The sequence below is a fragment of the Theropithecus gelada genome, chromosome 8 (genome assembly GCF_003255815.1).
Source record: "Theropithecus gelada isolate Dixy chromosome 8, Tgel_1.0, whole genome shotgun sequence".
Lineage (NCBI taxonomy): Eukaryota > Metazoa > Chordata > Mammalia > Primates > Cercopithecidae > Theropithecus > Theropithecus gelada.
Window position 1 is genome coordinate 136,899,850 of NC_037676.1, and position 20,888 is coordinate 136,920,737.

Consider the following 20,888-nt stretch of genomic DNA (forward strand, 5'->3'; position numbering starts at 1 on the left):
TCTAAATGGTCAGGAGAATCTTTTGCTCTGATTTTTTGTATTATTAGGCAAATACCTGGTAAGGCCCTTAATGCCCGGGTTCCCCTCGAGGATAGTGAATCTGATGAGGATGCTACACAGCCTCCATCTGACTCTTAAGTCCAAGTCATTGACTGTGACAGTGAACTGATGCCAGAGCTTCGATGGCCACGCGAGTTCTATGAAGTCACTTTACTCCAAATGCTGCCTCCTCAGAGAGGTACTCTCACCACTGCTTTTACAAAGGAATCCAGCAGAACTTTAAAAGGTCATACTCCTTAATTCAGTTATTCCACTTCTGGGAATTTATCCAAAAGAAAGAATACAAATTTCAGATGATGGTGCTCATGGCTCATTTTCCTCAATGGTTAAGAGTGGGAAGCTGTTCGAAGGTACCAACATAGGGAACTAGTTTGTTCCCATGTTTATCTTTCTTCACTTATTCATTCTCTTAAAAAAGTGTTCCAGGTACTCAGGATACAAAAGGGAATGAAAACAAGCACAGCCCTGCTCTCTGGAGCTCACCTTCCAGAAAGTGCCATAGGCCAGCCTACATAATAAATATAAAAGTAAGCAGGCAAGGACCATCAGGCTCCCTGGGAGAAGGCTAAGGGCCGGACACTCTGAGAGTCCAGTCAGGGTAGATTGATTTGGTCTAGGGACAGGGAAGGCCTCCCTGAGGACAAGACATTTGAGCAGAAAGCTGAAGGACAGATAAGCATTAACTAAGAAAAAGGGAGGAAAGGCATCCAGGAAGAGGAAGGGGTGCCTGCAAGAAAGACTAAGGAAGTGAAAAGAGGCCCAGATGGCCGGAGCAGATGGCAGAAGCAAGAGTACTGGGGAACCACAGCAGGTGGACAAGGCTCAGAGGTGGCAGGGCTAGTCTTGGAAGCCCCCTGTATCCCTAAGAGCAAGGCAAAGCCCAAAAGCGTAACCATCAGATGAGCATTTTTAAAAGATCTCGTTGGCTCCACTGTCAACAGTTGAGCTGATTACACTATATCCTTATGAAGTTATGCCTTGTTGCTATAAAGCAAAATGTTTGTCATTAATTTGAGTAACAAACGCATATAAATGTAATGTGATTAAGTTTTTAAAAGTGACAGCCGGGCACAGTGGATCACGCCTGTGATCCCAGCGTTTTGGGAGACCAAGGCAGGTGGCAAACTTGAGGTCAAGAGTTCAAGACCAGCCTGGCCAACACAGTGAAACCCCATCTCTACTGAAAATCAGAAAAAAAAAAAAAAAAAAAAAGCTGGCCATGGTGGTGCACACCTGTATTCCCAGCTACTCAGGAGGCTGAGGCAAGAGAATAGCTTGAACCTGGGAGGCAGAGGCTGCAGTGAGCCAAGATTGTGCCACTGCACTCCAGCCTGGGTAACAGAGTGAGACTCTGTCTCCAAAAAAAAAAAAAAACTTTTAAAAAGTGAGATACAAAATCACATATAAAATATAAACTCAATTTTATAAAATGTACATGCTGAAAAAAAGGCTGGGAAGAAACACATTTAAAATAATAAGTGGTTATCTTTGGGTAATGAAATCATAAATGACTTTTTTCCCTCAGTTTTCTGAACTTCCAAAATTTGTTATATAATAACTCGGTATCATCTATTATGAGAGAAGAATTATATAACCTAAAAGTTTTTAATCTGTATTTTACCAAGTAAAATCCTTATGCAAAAACATCTCTTTCATAGTTATCTTATAATTTGCACAATAAAATATTAATAGAATGCATGACAACAAAAATATAGCCTAGCTCTGTTGATTAAATATTCAGTGTATTTACCTGTAACTAGATTAACATTTAGCTGAACCCCTCCCCAACAGACCTTGAAATATTGTGAAGATAATTAATTAAGGCTACAAATCAACCTGACTTGAAACACAGAATGATTTTAGAGACTTCATTCTATTACAAATTCACCAAAGGAATGAGTGTTTTTACAACTTCATCAATAAATTCAGTTGTTCACATTTACAAGAATAGAGGACTGAGGCTACAAATTAATGAAGCACCCCACATGATATAATAATATAATTTAATGAGAGCACTACATGTGCCAGGCACTTTGCATATTTTATCTTTTATTCTCACTACTAAACTAAAATTCTATTAGTCTTAAAATTGTACAACAAATGTTAGATGCAAAGTAACGTGTGTCAAGTTACAGGAGTATAAGCTTCATGAGGGCAGGGGCTGCATCTGTCTGATTCTAGTGCCCAGCACATAAGAGGTGCTCAATTTGCTGAGCTGAACTTATACAGAATAGTCTAGAGCCAACCTAGGTCTATTTCATTCTAAAGCTTACGTTCTACTCAAAAACACCCCATTTCTCTTCTTCCAGAAACAGAGGAAAACCACTGGCAACAGGCATTTTCTTTGTTTTTCCTTCTAGTTGGGAGAAATGTTTTCAGACCTCGGGGGATCAGAGTTTGTTAACTGACCTCAGAAGGTACAGGCTAAAGACAGACAACGTGGGGAGAGTGTAGAGAAACACACTGGTTTGCTATGGGTGGTCAACCGATCCAGTGTATCTGGAAGACAGTTTTTAATGTCAATTAAGCACTAGGCACTCATATCCTTTGCTGTAGCAGTTTCAGCTCTAGCAATCGATTCCACAGGAAGTCTTGAAGTATGGAAAGATGTATGCACCAAAACGTTAATCATTGCATTGTCCGTAATAGTAAAAACTGGCCATATAAACTAAAATACATCCACATAACAGCAAACACAGCTTTTTAAACTGTGTACTAAAAATCAAAGACTTTCAAGGTATAGTAAGCTTTTTAAAAAGTTTTAAACAGTACTTTTGGTATTTAGTATTTGCAAAAAGCAACAAAATTAAACCAATATATGTTAGCATATTTCGAAAAACTTATAGAAGCACATGAACTAAACTACCACTAGAAAGAGTAACTCTAGGTTACTTTAACGCCACATTATATGGGATATGTGAGCCTTCTGCAACACACTTGTGTTACTTTTGAAAGTGGGAAAGAAATAAAGATTTTTCTAAATTGTAACATGTGAAGCTATAAATATCTAAAACTTTACTAAAGCTATGTTTCTATTTCTTTTTATTAAGGTAAAAAATAGGTGTGCTTTAAATAAAATGCTCTGGCTTAAGCCAACTGGTGCTCAGTTCTAAAAGCATGCTACTCTGTAACACACTGGAGGCTCGGTCAGCACACTGAGGGCTGCAATGGAGGGGTAATTCTACCGCTGAATCAAAGAGTCAGTATCTTTTATAAACAAGTTTATAAGCAGATCCAAATGAACAAGCATGCTGATCCTTCCTGCACTCTCTGGAGTTCACTCACTTCCAACCTCTGGCTAAAGTTACAGAACAAAACACTTTACCTGCTTGACTTCATTGGTTGCTCATAAGGTGTCTGCTGAATGGCGTATTCCTGGTAGCCTCTCCGAGGCACCAGGTCTGCTGAAGTGGTCTCAGAATTTGTAGCTCCTGTTTCAGGGGGCCCAGCCTCCACTGGCACAATCTTGGTAGCACCTGAGATTGATGCAAAAGGCATTGCTTATTGAGAGGCATCGAAAGTGGGCCATGACCCCATCGCAGCAGAGGGAATGGTGCTGGGAAGTACATTTCTATACTGTCTGATGCCCACGCAAGATAGTTTTCACTCAGCTCACACATTTAAGTTCTTTGGCGGGGGGTGGGGTGGGGGGGTGAGAGAGTGTGTGCATGTTTTTGAGAAAGTAAGGACAAGTTTTTCAATAATCTGTCTAAATGTCCTCTTGAGATATATTTTCACTTGATCTACTTATGTTAAAAAGTATACATATATACACACACACACATATACATGTATGTTACTTGCAAGCTTTTATATAGGATCACCCATGTCAAACCGCATTAAAGAAAAAGATCCAATTTACCCCTTGTTTCTGGAATTGCAAAGGAATTATTTACACTTTTCACCCTTGCTTAAAGAAATATCAAAATACTACCACTAATTTTTAGAAAAATTCTAGAAACTTTCTCTAGCAACAATTGAAAATCGAAAATTCTCTTCTGGGTTTCTTATTTTCCAGAATAACACTGTTCTGAAGTGAGCAGGGCTGACAAAGTGACTTTCCAGAAAGTTCTTCTAGTCACACAATTTTATATGGTCTGTTCTCTACTGATCACCTTGGTCTGCAGTGATGTATAGAAGGAGAATTTATTCAGAGTTTTCATTTTAAATAATGAGTTGCTCTTAGCATTGAAAATAGGCACTTAAAAGGCTGTAGCCGTCCTTAAAATCCCAAACTTAATTTTTAAATTTTATTTGACAGCAGTCACCTCAAACACATAGGGAAAAAATTATTATACTTTGAAACACAATTATAAACTGTTTTTTTTTAATTAAGGGTACCATCCTAGAGGAGATCTTTTTAAAAAATATAGTGCAACATATCCACCAGTTATTTCATGTAAAAGAATACAGAGATGGAAATTTCTAGTATTATAAAACATTTGGTGAACCCCTTCTAAAAATACAAAAAAAGATCAGAGGCACCCCAGGATACCACCTTGTCTTGATCTTAAAAGAAAAGAAAAATGAGAATAGAACTCTAACCTTTGAGAGATGGAAATAGTGGGTGTCTATGTCAGTTTACGTCTTTTGTATGTGTAGAGAGAAAAAAAATACAAAACAGAAGGTGGGCAGGGTTAGCATGGGTTCTGGAGCAGCAGCCTGCATGCGTCTGGCTGAATGGGCTGGCCTCACATGCAGGACAGCATGGCTGAGAGCAGGAGGGGAAGGCACACACCCAGCAGAAGAGCTGGGTGAGGGGAGGAAGAAAACAAACTGCTCCCGGAACCACTACTCCAGCAGGAGCAGCACGGCGGGGCTGTGGGACCGCAGCAGGAGCAGCAGCCCTCACAGTAGCCCTCACAGCTTCTTCTCTATCCATTTACCACAACACCTGGGCAGTAAGCTCATGCTCTCGAATTAGTGGGTGACTAAATGGAGAGCCCCACCAAGGCACCAGCTCTGTGTTCTGACTCAGACTGTGACACCAGGCTACCCTTAGCACAGGCTTGCCAAGGGTCTTGCCTTGTCCTTTCCCGCTTGGTGCAGTCACCTGGAATTGCTTCGTGTGCAGTTAAAACCACACTTATGATGGGTTTCTTCGCCCCAGAAAGCTGTCCGGCCTCCTTTCCTGAGATCTTCTGGACTTTCTCTGTTTTCTGTGACCGTGGTCTTTTCGAGGCTTTTTCCCGATCATCTTCCTTACACTTCTTTTCTAGTTCAAGGTCAGACTCGTTACCTAAGGAGCAAATACCAAGATGCATAAGGTATCCTTTTATATCAGTGGCAGAGTTGGAGGGTAAACATTACTCTTTCACGGGACAGTAAAGGAAACACAGCTCTTTGGTCTGCAGTGCCATGCACGGAATCACTGTAGGGACCACGGTGGCTCTTCACGCCTTCACTCGATTGAGTACATGTTCACTGCTCCCTGCCACAGGCCATCACCCAGGCCCTGGGCACACACTGTTGGGTGAAGCAGACATAGTTTCTTGTCTTGTCTTGTCTTCATGAGGCTTAGCAGACTTCAGAATCATGAATAAACAACACTGCAGAGAAGATAAGGTCTCCACGATTTATATTCTAAGAAATAAATCATTCACGTATTCAACTTACACTTATCAGCTACTGTATGGGTGCCAGGCATGGTGGACAAAAAGAATGATAAGGTGCAGACCCTGCTCTTGAGGGCCCCACAGTGCAGGGGGAGAGGCAGACATGCAAACAGCACAGGCAATCCAGGGCAGTCTGCTGCGCACCGAGTGAAATGAACAAGGGTCTGAGATGGTTACAGGAAAGGATGGTAGATTCTCCCCTTTGTGGGGATGTAAGTCCTCGGTTCACATAAAAAGCAAGCATGTGCAAAGCAATGGTTAGGGAATACAGGCAAGGGGTATGGGGCAAAGGAGTGGGTGTGGTGGAAATGATGTGTTCCAATCTAGGGACAGATGGCAGAGCCAAAGTATAAACCAGTGCCCAAGTATCCTGTGTGGTGACAACTCCATAAGGAAGCAGGGAGACAGAAATAAAACCAGGGGAAGGCGTCAGAGCTGGGCCCAAAAGGGCCCTGAATGGCCATGAGAAGCCTGGAACCTTCCTTTGGGGAACCGGGGGTGAAACATCAACGTGCATGGAGACCAGTCAGGCCTGGGGAGGGGGAGAAGCTGGAAGGAAAGGAGGCTCAAGTTTCCCACAGAGGAACAGCCTGCTGGGTGGGGAGACAGAGTCACGTCTTCTGACGGCTCACAGTGAGAATGGAAATCCAGATTTACATGAAATCTTCTGATTTTTCAAGGCTGACTCTAGTCTAAAATTTCTTAAAACAATGGAAGAGAGAAGGGAAACAATGCCTGGGGTCTACCTGCTGCCTCTGGAAGGCCATGGAGAGCCACAGGTGTCCAAGCCGGGAAGGGCTGGATTATATTTGTGCTGCTGCTACAGACAGCAAAGTCAATGGGTTCAAAAAATGTTGAAATACACTGAAGAGGGAACGTGTCAGCCACAGAAAGAACAACAGCTAATTCCACATGGCTACCCTTGGCATTAGCCTGAGGGGTACGAAAAGCTTCCATACCCAAGTGAAGAACAAAGAAGCCATCTCTTGAATGCACACTATTTGAGATTCCTAAGCAAGGAGGAAATATAGGGAAGGGAGGAAAAGGAGTTTTCTCTTACTTAGAAGTAGAGCCACAAAACCTGAAATAACCTGCCCAAAATTCACTTCCTCAGAACATATGACAAATGCACAGGGAACAATTCCACATAAGCCTTTCTCAGCCATTAGCGTGGAAGCAGATGAAGGGAGGCAGGGTGCGCAAACGCAAGGTGGGGGTCCAGAAGGTGCTGCAAGGTTGGTTATAGGGAGGTGAGATGGGAACCACACAGCAATACGGCAGAAACAGGAGAAACCAAAGGGAGACAGTCAGAGGCCATTTGGTCCGTCTGTTTCCAGTGATTCAACTCTGCCTAAAGCCAGTTCGCCAAGTAAACGTACCAAGGAATGCCTGAAGGGAAAAGATAAAATGGAGTAGTATTCTTTCTTAGGGAGGCAGGCTGGTTAAAGGAAAGCTCACTCAGGAAGAGGGAAGAAAAAACTTGGCTAATGGCAGATTGGTCAAAACAAACATTCTAATTTTCTATGTTCTATGAAGTTTTTTTTGGTGTTTATCCCATAATCCAGGTGCTTGGACCATTTTTAGACCTAGTGAAACAGTTTTATAGAAGTTCTTTCATTCACTGGAAAAGGTCCTTAATCATATAACTAGTATCAGCACTAAATATGGTAACATGGAGCTAAAAAGAATGAATAGATGAGATCATGAATCAGACAGAACTGCATCACTCTCCACGGCTAAAGGGAAAAAGTCAAGACCATCAGACAAGTCCCTCCGGTGAAGAGCAGGGTGACCCCTATAAAGCCGGAGAATGAGGAAAACAAGTAATCTCAAAGTCACTGGCAGTGCCTACATTTTGTAGGCTTGATTTGCATCACGCCTAACAGCAGTTTTTGTTTTATTTTGCTTTTTAGTGCCTATAATAAAAACATTTCAAAAGGTCTGCAAATTGCCTGAGTCACAGAAGTTCTTTTTGTGGCCTACATACTGGGTGATACACACGCATAAATAACTATAGCAGAATATATTGGATGCTATTAAAAGGTAGAAACAACATATTACAGAATTTTTTGCTTTTAAAACGATGCTTTGCTTTATACCAGAATTTACCATGGGATACAATTCAATATGTGGGTGATATGCTAGGAATAGATTTGTTCACATTAAAAAAAAAAGATCTGAGAATTAGAGCTTGCCAGAAGCTAAACCCAGGTTAATAGCATGAATCAACAAAAACCAAATGACATTCACCTACACCAATAAGAAGCAGCTGAAGAGATCACTAGACTGCACCGGATAAACTGCGTCTGGACTAACTGCGTCTGGACTCTGCTTTAGGCATTGTATGTTAGGAACGCACTGCAGAACTGGGTGGCTGGACGTGGGTGAAGGTCTGGCACCATGCCGTTTTAAAAGCCAATGGAGACCTGAGCTGGCCTTGGTGAAAAAGAAAAGACTGCACAAGAATCTCATCTGTCCCCTCACCATTCCTACAGCTCCAATTTGAGTTTCCTTCCCCATGGCTGCTTTGGGATGTGCATCGTTGGTATCCACCCTATCCGTTCCCAACACCTGTCCCTCCTGGAGCACGACGCCACCTCCCACTCCAGGAACTCGGAATGCTGCTCCATTGGAACAGCTAGGGCCACAGGACCCAAGCCTGGCCAATGGGGTGTGAGGAGAAGGGTCCAGGGACTTTCAGGAGTGGGTTTTCCTTCCTCATGAGGAAAGTACCTCCTCTCTTCCTCAGCTGGGTATTGCTATGGCCACTGCCAGAACTGAGGCAACTATCCAGCAGCTAGGCGAGGCCAAGTGAAAGACCATGATAAAGCCTCAGGCATACAGAGAGAGAGGTGAATCCTGGGGCTTTCACGGCACAGAGGTGTCCCTGAACCAGCCCTGGAATCACTGTGCCTGGACTTCTTGTTACATGAGAGAACATTCTCGTTATTAAACTCGTTTTTAACCAGTGCCTCTGCTAACAATATCTTGACTGACACACTCTCGGAACCATCCTCCTCCACCTAGATAGACCCTAGAGTGAATTGTTTGAAAAATGCAAATCTAATTCTGTCACGTGCCTGCTTAAAACCCTTCATCGGGCTTCCTTCCCATTTCCTTCAGGAGAAAGTGCTGGGTAAAGTCCTCCAAGAATTGCCACAAATCCTCTCCCACTATCCCTGCACCATCAAGGCCACGACTTGCAAGCACACACCCTCACGTACTTACCTCCTACCCCTCTGGGCTCCAACAATGCTGAACCATAAGTTAACCAACACCCAGTGCTGTTTATAGCCCCTGGACTGTGGCACACAGCCATGCATGGCACCATGTCCTGATCCATACACCCCTGCTTGTCTGAGTGACAAGCCAAAAGGCAGCTCAGATTTCCCCTCCTCTGTGATACTCTGTACCCTTCACCTTCTTACTTCCTCCATTCTCTTTACACACACACAGAGCACCGAACCAACGGTTGAACTTTCCACACTGCTTGCAATTATCTGTTGACATGCCTTATCCATATTGCGACCTCTTGGAGGTTGGGTCCACTTCTTCTCGCGATTTTATGAAGCCTAACACAGGCCTCCAGAGGGCTGGAGCCAGACAGTGAAGAAGACCTGCTCTGTTGTGTTCAAAGGATGAAGCTAGGACCAATGGGTGGAGTCTCCAGTGACAGATCTCAGAGCAGAGAAAGGAACTTCCAAAAGTTAGAGCTATCCAAGGAAAGGGTGTTTTTCAGACATGTTTCTGAGGAGGGTTTTCCAGGAAGTCACAGATACCACTGGAAATGCTGTGGAAAAGACTCTGAACCAAACAACGTCTAAATCTCTAAATTCTAAGGCCCTCACATACCAATAGGTAGAATTATTACATAAGGAAGAAGGTAGGAGAAAGGAAGTTGCAGGGAGAAAAGAAGGAGAAAGAGTGAAAAATATGAGAGATAGTGAAAGAAAAACCTGGAAGAGATAAAAGAGAAGGGAATAGAACACCACTCACTTTCAACCCACTGGGCCGCACCAACCTCGAGTCCGCACTGAGTGCAGGCTCTGGTCCTCCCCTAGGCAAGGGACAGTGGGGCTCTTCTTGTATCCCATGGCCCAAACGTGACAGTGCTCTGGACACTGTCTAGGCAGACAATTCTGGGAGTCACCATGGCAGCACCTTTTTTTTTTTTTTTGAAGCAGAGTCTCACTTGGTCGCCCAGGCTGAGTGCAGTGGCGTGATCTCAGCTCACTGCAACCTCCACCTCTCGAGTTCGAGTGATTCTGCTGCCTCGGCCTCCCAAGTAGCTGGGATTACAGGTATGCACCATCCCATCCAGTTGATTTTTACATTTTTCTAGTAGAGACAGGTTTCGCCATGTTAGCCAGACTGGTCTCAAACTCCTGACCACAAGTGATCCACCCACCTCGGCCTCCCAAAGTGCTAAGATTACATGTGTGAGCTACTGTGCCTGGCCCATGGCAACATCTTGAGAGTCAAATCCCCACTACCTATAGCAGGGACCCCACTAACAAGCCCTTGGCATTGCTCCTTCCCTGTCTCACTCTTCTCACTCCCCCACTCCTGCTTCCTGGGACTACCCCTCAGCTAAACCACCTGTAGCCAAAGCTGCTTCCAGTGGGGAACCTAAGCTAAGACTCTACCCACTCAAGACTGCCCCAAATACACACCTCCAAGCTCCCACATCCTTCATCAATTCTCTGTGGCCTCATGCAACATGGATCCACAGTCCACGCACATTACATTCTATTCTTGAGAGCTTCAGAAGCTTCAACACTAAGCTTTCCAACCGATTCAGGCACCATGGTGCCAGGCACTGCACTGAACGGCCTTGGAAATGGTTCTTGGAGATTATCTTAACTGATCCCTTGAGGCCTGGAGCACTGTGAAGAGAACAGGGTTCCCACAGAAAAAGAACACGCATGCTCGCTCACAGGCAAATGCTAGGTGCATTTAGGGAGTAGCAAATAACTCCAGGTAAAACATCCAGTATGGTTGGGGGTGGGAGGTGAGGCAGGAGAAGAACCGGCATGGAGACCCAGATGCCACCCAGAGACTCTGGCCTACAAAAGCCGGTGCTTCATGGAGAGAAATATCAGGTTCTCCATTGCACTCCTGTACGCGCCATGCTCCTCACAGCCCTGAACCCAGCTCTCTCACAGCCCATGACTGTGTGTTTCTCATGCCCAGCGTTAGGTCTGGTGTGTAGTACGTGCTCAATACTTCTCTGTGGAAAGCAAGGAGGGTAGCTTTTACAGGGTAAAAGAGAAAGACATATTAACAACAGCCTTGTTAGTAATTTTCTGCCCCCTCCCTTTAGGACACCAAAGTCTTCATTCCCATTTGACCTGGTTGTTCACCAATTTCCCTATATCTTCACTTGACCCACCTTTGTACTTTTCAAAGTTGCTTTTTGTCCACTGAAATGCCTTGAGGAGCCAACCTAGAAGTCATGCTGATGACGCTTTTCTGAGGGTTTGGCATTTCCCATCTTCAGCTCACATGTATCATGGGCTTTCAATAGGTGTTTTTCAATAGTCTCTTGCTTCCTCTGAATTACGGACTTTTTTAACTTTTCTACTCTTTCCTGCCTACGCTCCCCTCCAGTTTCCTCTCCTTTTAAAAATTCCATAGCTGTCGATGGGTTTTGCTTCTCTCTCTTGCGCATGGCTGCTGCATTCAGTCATGCTGTGAGCTCGCTACAAACCAGATGGCCTGAGCAACATAGGGGCCGGTTAATGGAACCACTGCAGAGAGGCAGTGGGCATGCAACACTCCAGAGTCAGAGAGGCTGGGGTAAGACACAACTTAACCACTTGCAATGGAACTCTGGACAATTGATGAATCTCCCTAAAATCACTCATAAAATATAAAATATAAATAAGGACCTCAGAAGATTGCTATAAGAAGGAAGAACACAATTACTGGGAAAACCCCAGGCATATATTAAACATCCCATCAATGTTCACCCTCTCTGCCTTCACATATCTGGGACACCACCCCAAAGACTCTCTCAACCACACGCCACAGCTACTCTCACTCCCCTGTCTTGGTAGCCACTCTGATGGGCACCAAATTTAGAAATCCTAAGAACCAGATGAAATTAAATTAGTAGTCAGAGGCAATCTTGGGGACAGCTTCCCACCTCTGCTCTCAGCATCTGGTGGTTCTAGACGGCCACAAGAGCGTCCCATGCACCCACACATCTGGAGCAGGGGCCATGGTTCTGCACAGTGACACAAGAAAACCCCTACCTCCACATTCTCCCAATGAACAAAGCCCTCCTCCTATGTTGGAAGTGCTTCAGTTTGTTCAATCCAAAATATCTTGGTTTAGATTCAGCTTTGTTTTTAAGATTTTTACCATCTCTACCATGCAAATTAAAGAAATATACAACATAATGTCCCAGCTAGTATTAATAACAACAATTAAGACTAGAAATTTCTTGGACAATGATATGGCAACACACTAAGAAACACGACAGAAAGTCTGGGCTCTAATGTAGACTCAGTGACCCCAAGCCTTTAGGGGCAGATGGGATGGTGGCGGGTCATTCTGTACAATTTCCAATCATCAGGCAGTTATCACCCAACCATCTCAAAGGAATGCCATCTACACTACCTGTGAACCACTCTGGGAACAGAGACTTCACCACTACAAAACAGACAGTTTGTATGGTGACCTGCTTAGAAATAAGCTGCGCTGCCTAACCCACCTTGCACATGCACAAGAGCCCTCTGAGCTGCCGTAAACCATGGGCTTGATTCACTAAATTGCAGATAGTCTCAACCATGGTTGCTGACATGGTTTGACTGTGTCCCCACCCAAATCTCAACTTGAATTGTATCTCCCAGAATTCCCATGAATTGTGGGAGGGGCCCGGGGGAGGTACCTGAATCATGGGGCCTGATCTTTCCTGTACTATTCTCATGATAGTGAATAAGTCTCATGAGATTTGATGGGTTTATCAAGGGTTTCCGCTTTTGCTTCTTCCTCATTTTTCTTTTGCCACCACCATGTAAGAAGTGCCTTTCACCTCCTGCCACAATTCTGAGGCCTCCCCAGTCATGTGGAATTGTAAGTCCAATTAAACCTCTTTTTCTTCCTAGTCTTGGGTATGTCTTTATCAGCAGCGTGAAAACAGACTAATACAGTTACCATGAGCAAATTCATTGCTATGAGTTTTCAGGAAACACGAACAGAGAAGGATACTTTGCGACACCCATATTCCCGCTCCAGAGCCACTCGTCATCTTGTGCAATCATGGCAACAGAAGAGAGGTGCAGCACTGGGCGAGTCTGAGTGTCTGCCGGCTTCCTACCCCAGGCTGTCCTGGTATGTGTGGTGTTTGCTGCAGAATGAGGCAGGGAGTCACACCCCTGGTTTCCGGTCTCTGTGCATTTTTATTTGCAAAAGAGTGACTGGTTGTGACTAGGGAGGGCCAAGGTAACTTCGGGTCTGATTTCAAGTCTGCCTCTTCAGTTTCTATGCCTGCCTGTTGGTTACCCTCTCCTCAATTTGGTTAAATATTCATACTAATTGTGTCTCATCTGAAAACAGAATTTCTATCTCCAATACAAAGTTCAACAATTATCCCCCACTACTAAATAAAATATTCTCTTTATGAGATGATTTTCCTTTCTCCCTTTCTTATTTTCAAATTTTCTTAAGTGTCTATGTTCAAACAAAATATCATTTCTGCACAAAATATATAAATACTTACTTGGAAATTATATACACACTACAGCACTTACTTGTTCTTTACTAGCCACAGTTCGTTCAGCAGATACTTAGGCAGTGGTCAGCACTGTTCTAGCATTTGTAATACCTTAGTGTACAAAACAGAGAGAGAGCTCTCCCCTCTGCAGTTTACATGCTAGTGAGGAAAGGGACCATCAATTTAAAACATAATAAATAACTAAACTACACAGTATGTTAGAAGGTAATCATTTACCTGAGTCTGGTAGAGTGCAGGCCCTTGGGAAGTAGGAAAAGTTTGTGTTGTTAAATACAGATGCTCCTCAATTTATGATGAGTTACATTCCAATAAACCCATGCAAAGTCAAAAATATCATTAAGTCAAAAATGCACTTAAAACACCTAACCTGCCAAATATCATAGCTTAGCCTATCCTACCTTAAATATGCTCAGAACATTTACATTAGCCTACAGTTGGGCATAATCATTTCACACAAAGCCTATTTTACAAATAATAAAAATATGAATTTTATGGTAATAATAGAAATAAAAATAAAAGATCACAATTTCTAATTCAAAGTCCAGTTTCTACTAAATGCATGTCACTTTCACACCATAGTAAAGTTGAAAAACCGTAAGTCAAACCATTGCAGTTGCAGACCACCAGCAACTGTGGTCTAGTGCTCTAAGCTCTGATCTAACAAACACATCTCACACAAACAGTCCCTACTGATGAGGACAGTTATTGTAAGTGGCTTGTCTATGTATTTGTTTACTTGTTTCTTGCTTGTCTCCCCTAGGTGGATGTGAGTTCAGTAAGGTCTGGCAGGATTTAGCCTATTTCACTGGAAGTCTTCCACCGTGCCCAAAACATCACAGACACTCAGTAAAGTGGGGAAAGAGAGGAAGGGCCTCCAACCTCACAAAGTGGGACAGTCATCCAGTCATTAAACAAACAGCAAGGGAAGGCCTCCTGCAGCCACTCAGGACGCTGCACATGCCGCAGTCTCCCTCAGTCTCCACCATCCTGGTGAGGCAGGACTGCTCCCAAGCCCCTTATAAAGATAAGGAGTCCGAAGCTCAGTGAGGAGAAGAGGGGACTGAGCCTGGACACTGTCCCCATGAGTGGCACACCCAGCATCACATCACAGCAGACTGCAAGGTGAGCGCTTCCCACAACCCCTCCTGCCTCTGATGCTCTGCAGGAGCAGAAGTTTAGACAGAGTGCAGAGAGGAACCAGCCGAACAGCTGGCTCTACAATGAGATGAGGTGACGGTCAAATGGCAGAGTGCAATACTGTTTACGGTGGTGGAGAGAACAGAGGGGCCTGGCTAGCGGACCTATAAGTGGTTTCCATGAACAGCATTTTTGCTTTCACCACAGGCAGAGGTGTGAAAGGCTTGCGGGCAGCTCAGGCACCGCAGCATCCAAACACCGCTCTTTTCCTCCTCGCCCACCTCTCTCTGACCGGGGGCTTGGGCCCAGCTGTGCTGAAGGCTGAGGTAGACAAAGTGAGGCAGGCATTTGCTCTGTGCACCCTCAGCGAAGTGCCCAAACACAGCAAGAGGCCACTTGCTCCTAATCACTCCATGTACATGAACGGCCCCACTCCAGCCGGAGAAGGCACGCTGTACGGTCAAGTGCACAGCTGGTTCCTGGGTGCAACAGACTGCTTCTCTGGCCTGGTATCCAGGTCCAGGCATTTAAAGTCCCCTATTGGCTTGTCAGTGGTGTGCCCAGCGCTTCCAGATCTGCAGTGATTCTCTGTGCTATGAAGAGGCAATTCTTGGGGATTGAAGAAAGCCAGAGTTCTGTTCAACAAATAAATGTCTATCTCCCTTGCACTGAGATATACTGAACCTTCTGGCAATAAACACGGCTGCTAAAAGTCACTCTTCTGAGATGGCAGCATACAGCACAGGGTCAAAGACCCCCAGCTGAAATCCAAGCCCCCTGGCTGATGCTGACGGGGAATTTTGGGTAATTTACTAACCCTTGTTTCAGAGAAAACCCGGTTGAGTTCCTGGGCCTAGGCAGGATGCTTGACAAAGAAGAGCTGGCAAGCAGATGTCCTTTAATAAGCACATCCTAATGTGGAAAATAAGGACACTGAAGGGAGCCCCGGGGTTTGCAGGGCTGGCTGGGGTGACCCAGGTCAAACTCCAAGATGCCATTCTCAAAATGAAGCCTCTTCAAATATCCTGCTTCTTCATGTACATGTGCTAATTACACAGTTACTTCTAAGACAGTATTTTGTTTTCATTGTATTAAATGCTTAAAAATATCTTCACTGAGCTCTAGAAAAGATTCTTTAGCCAAGAGAAAACAGAATGTAATTTTAGTGAGATCCATAGCTGAAATCTGTCTGAGATGCTTAAGAGGAAGAGCAGACTAGATGACATCGAACCCCAGTGAGCTCTTTATGGCCCTACCCTGGGCAAGCCAGATCACAGGAAGGGAGACCAGCATTAACTCCATCAGCAACAGTGGGTTTAAACAGAAATTTCTAACAATAGTCTATGCCCGTCTGGTACTTTCCCTTTAGTCAGTATCACAGAAGGGTGATCAACTGTACTATTAATGCTATAACAATACTTTATCTTCTGAGTGGCACATGACAGTCTGCAAAGCACTTTCATGAGCATTAACTAGCACCTGTAACTCTGCTATTATGTACACGGTGTGTGTTTTTAACCAGTCTTTTTATGCTTCACTTTTTTTCCAAGGCTCTTGTAAATGTGCTCTTCCAGAAAACAAGGGCCTTAGCTGAAGTCCCCTTGTCCATCCAGTTTTACATCATGCAGCATCACTGTCTGAATTCAGTTGTCATTGTCAGCACACCGGGATGGTAGTTTTCAAATTTTTTTAACTGGCAGGACCTTTTTCCTGCTCTTCAGGCAATTTCAATATGAATAATCTATAAAAGGTACAATCTCTCAGATTAAAGTGGATGGGCTCCCTGCTAGCCTCCCACACCTGTCCTCAGTATCCCTCCAGCCCCAGCCACTAAGCATCTCTGAGGAGCCCTGGAAACAGCATTAAAACCACCAAATTAAGAGGTACAGTGTACTACGTGAAATACGGCTTTAACAAAAAGTCACTGTTTTGAGAACGCATGGTGAAAAACACAAGATTTGGAGTTAAAGGCATCTCAGCTAAGATCCAGGCTCTGCCTTTCAGCTGGATGAATTTGGGACACTCTAAACTTATCCGCATCTGCAGAATGAGTCACTGTAAGGTTCACATGAGGGAACAGATGCAGAACCTACTCACATGGTGAGCACACACAGTAGGCCTTCAGGAAACACTGGCTGCACACCAGTCTGTCTACTTCACGCCCAAAAATATACATGAAAGTCCTACGCAAGCCTGAGATTGGGATGATGACTTCTTTCTCGCTTCTTCCGGTTTGTATTAATCATGAGCTGTGGCCAAGCCCCTTTCTCCCCCTACCACCTAGCTTTGTGCGTTTTCCCCAGGTGCTGATGTTCTAAGAACTATAACCTTTACTGTGCAGCGCTGCTCTTCAACCCTAGCACATTAACATACTTCTTTATATTTCATTTCCTTTGGAAAAGACAGCATTTGGAAAAGCGATGACACCACACGACGTGGAATGCAAACCTTAAAGAGGGAAGCAGATGTTGGCAAACGGTGTGCGTGCCTCTGCGGGGCTGAAGCCCTTTCTACCACGACAGGGTCTAGCGCCCCTGCACAGAGTGACGTGTTCTGATGTAAACTGGAGGGGGCCATTACTTAAGGAACAGAGACCCGAGTGTGTCCCTTTTAAGGGCAGATAATAAGCAAGCATCTAGAGTCCCCTGAAGTTCTGGAGGGGTCCCGCTTGCCCTTCCAGGTGGCCCCTCCCCCTTCTCTACCCAGCTCCCAAGGCTGACCAGTAAGGACCACACAGTGGGCCCTACTGCTCTCTGGCTTCCAACTGGGTTTGACCAGTGGAGGCACCAGCAGGAGATGAAAGGGAGGGGAGAAAGTCGGGGGTGGGTGTTTATTCTCCAGGCTCCCTCCCTGCCAGGTTATCACAGGCTGACCTCATCCTCTACCAAAGGCTGCACAGCTCTCTCCCTCGGTGTTCTGATGACTTCTCTCCCCTCTTGCGTGTTTACCCTGCTGTTCCCAGCTGCCCTCAGTCCCGCAGGTACACCATGACTTGATGCTGTACCTAGACCTGAACACACCTTTACAAAGGGTCTCTTCCTTAGCTTCTCAAGTCACCCATTTGAGTGTGCCACCTGCCTCCTGTTGGCATCCTGGTGGCTCCCCCAGGCCATCCTCTTAGTCATCTCTGGATGGCTCGTCTCTCCATTCCCATTTTCATTCCCTCCCACTACAAGCATCTCCCACTGACCCCCTTCCACTGATACTGCTCCTGATCAAGTTAGCAACGAGGGACACCCCTAATCAACGCAGTCTTCATCCCAGCTTCCTCTCACTGAACTCCCTGCATCACTCTCCATTCTCAACCCATCCTCTTCCTCATTCAAGACAGCCTTCCCTGCTCTCCGTCCCTGGACACTCCCGTGCGGGAGCCTCAGGAGGCTGCCCTTGGTGGTTTGTCCTTCTGCTTCCACCCAGTCTCTACTCATGCCCCTCCTCATGAGGCATGAGTAGAGGACCTCATGCTAGACTCCGTGTGGGGCGGCATGCCCTCTTGGATATCCTGCAGTCCCCAGATCAATGTGTGGCCACAACTTACTCACCCTCTTTCCTCCAAATTTGCATCTGCTCTGGGCTCTCGAGGTAGGCAGGGATGCCACCATTCACCCCGGCCCCTAGCCAAAATCAAGGCAGATCCCCTCTGCGAACTCTGCCAGGTCCTGTCAACTGCACTTCCTCGACATCTCCACAATATGTCCCCTTATTTCAACTCCCACTGCTGGATTCAGATGCCACAGAATACTCCCCAGGATCACTGCATCAGCCTCCTCTGTGTGGCCAGCGGCTCCTCTGTGTGGCCAGCGGCTCCTCTGTGCCTGAGCAAACGCTATTTCCTCCTGCAGGGGTGGTACTCCCCTCCTCTCCTCCCCTCTTCTCCCTGCCCTCTTCTACCCCAGCCCCACTCTTCACAGCTTGACGTCTATGTGGCCTTCAACCCTCTGCCCCAGCGAGCCACCAGAGAGCACCCACTCCACCTGCTCTCCAGGCTGCTACAGAATCCCCTTCCACGAGCTCCCCCAAGACCCTGTGAAGCCCCTACTAGCTGTTCCCCATACTTACCCCATACTTACCCCACAGTGTCATAATCATTTCTGCCCAGCCCACTACAGTCTGGGAAACTACTGCACAGACCTCCGTTCACGCGACATCCTGTAGTCAGCAACCACCCCATGCCTGCTACACAAACAGAAGGCGCTCGATGCCTCTGATGCATTTCTGAATCACCCACAGGAGGGCTCAAAAAGTTCCCATTCTTCTCAGCCCCTAACATGCAGGCACATGTGCATGTGCACACACACACACACACACACACACCCTTAACTCTGATGAGCTTCCAACACCTTACTAAGAAAAACAAAGTCCATTTGATACAAAATCTCTCAAGTAAGTTCCTTTTACCTCAAAATCTTCCTGTTCTTTGTTTACCAACCCACCTCTTCTAGAAGTGTTTCTTTAGGAGGGGTCCTGTGGCCAGGCACGGTGGCTCACACCTGTAATCCCAGCACTTTGGGAGGCTAAGGTGAGCAGATCACCTGAGGTCAGGAGTCTGAGACCAGCCTGGCTAACATGGTGAAACCTGGTCTCTACCAAAAATACAAAAAATTAGCCAGGCATGGTGGCACACACCTGTATTCCCAGCTACTCAGGAAGCTGAGGCAGGAGAATCGCTTGAACCCAGGAGGTGGAGGTTGCAATGAGCCGAGGTCACACCATTGCATTCCAGTTTGGCCAATAAGAGCGAAACTCCATCTCAAAAGAAAAGGAGTGGTCCTGCTTTGTTTTACAGTCCTACACTATTAGTGCAGGATTTGTGTCTGTGTTTCTTACCCTTGAATTCCCCACAGAACAGAGTATCTCACATGTAACTCGTAATTCAAAGTATGTTGAATTGGAAGCAGGCAACTAAAGAGTTGAATGCAAATGCAATCACACATTTGTAGAAATTAGTTCATATGCATTCATTTATAATTAACACTGCACTAATATTCTAAAGTACCTATTCTAAGTTGCCCAAGAACTAATTAAATCTCAGAATGCCCCGGAGGGTAAAGTGTTATCAGTTACATTAATAAAAAGCCCAGAACAGCTGTCAGAACAGCAGACTGATAAGGGATTATATTCTGGGACTCTGCCACCAATTCACTCCACCCTGCTAATAAAGCAGTTTAAAGCACTTATTACACCCACACTGATTGGAACCTGCTGAATATGCACTGCTCTTCCTCGCCCTCTTCCCTTAGGCTTTCTTGCATCCTCCTATCTCTCTTACTACAGGGGAAGAACAGGCAGGCACCTGCTTTCAGCATGTGCTCTTCCCAATAGAGAGAAATTGCCAGGAAAATAAACCTGTGAAGGGCACGAGGCCGTTGTCTCACTGGTCACCCATGGCGGCCTTACATACTAACTGCAGTGATCATCCCAGACCTCCTCAAATGTGCCCAAATTCCCCTATCTGCAGGCTTTGTATGAACCATCATGAGAGAAATGCCTATTCCATCTCCTTCTCCACCTTCTCCCCTAGTCCCAAGTCATCCTCAGAGATGGAGTTCAGGGCCACCTCCTCCTTCAGGAAGCCTTCCACGACATGCTCCAGCAGACGCGTGGTCCTGCCCTGCTCCCTCTGCAGGTGGTTCACCTTACCATATTTGGTTGTCTATTTACATCACTGTCCTCCTCCCCAGACACTCAGCTGCTCAAGGGAATAGACTTGTCTTACTCAACTTCAATCCCCAAAGTCTGACTTGGTGCTCAATAATAGCACAAGCTCAGGAAGCAGGAGAAAAAAAAAGAGAAGAGATTCTGCCTGCTGCCGGAATCTCACTCAGCCCTTGCCTTTAGCCAGTCTCCCTGAGATGGGAAGCCCCAGCCCCAGCAGTATGTCCAGATTTACAGGCTGCTGGGCACGAGCCATGAGCCACATGTTCCAGTACTTCTCCGGTCTCAGGTATGGTCACCATGACACCGTTAATTAAAGCAAAGGCCCCCTGTGCCATGGGCTGCATCACACTGGATCAATCACGGACCCTCCCCACTGAGAATCGCTGAACTTCAGAGAGCAACTCTAGGATGAGGCCACTCCCTTTACCTCCAGACACCAACCTACCACATAGTCCCTGAGAGCCAGCAGCCCCAGCGTGACCTCCAAGATGCTGAGGAAGCAAGTCTTCCTTTCACCATTCTGCTGGGGTGGGATTCTGTCCCTGCAAAAGGCCCTGAGCACCCTTTGGTAACTAAGAGTCACAGTAAGCAGCAATGCGACAGTGGGGGCTGCAGTGTCAGTCCTGTTTCTATCTGACATGTCTCTCGGGAACACATAACTGTCACCAGGACTGGGG

At 45.6% G+C, this 20,888-nt stretch overlaps 1 protein-coding gene across 7 annotated transcripts in view; it reads right to left on the reverse strand.

The window, feature by feature from the left end:
• ZFAT (zinc finger and AT-hook domain containing) overlaps nucleotides 1-20,888 on the reverse strand; it is a 231,570-nt gene that overhangs the window by 128,912 nt on the left and 81,770 nt on the right. For 6 of the 7 annotated variants that reach the window (XR_003120881.1, XM_025394837.1, XM_025394841.1 and 3 more), the window contains 2 exons: nucleotides 5,114-5,299; nucleotides 3,386-3,536 (listed from right to left, as the gene is read on the reverse strand). Coding sequence is in view for 6 of the 7 variants with exons in the window: in XM_025394837.1 (XP_025250622.1) it covers nucleotides 3,386-3,536; nucleotides 5,114-5,299 (337 nt within the window). In the remaining variant the exon portion in view is untranslated. The remainder of the gene's footprint in view (nucleotides 1-3,385; nucleotides 3,537-5,113; nucleotides 5,300-20,888) is intronic. The other variant, XM_025394842.1, reaches the window with a different exon arrangement.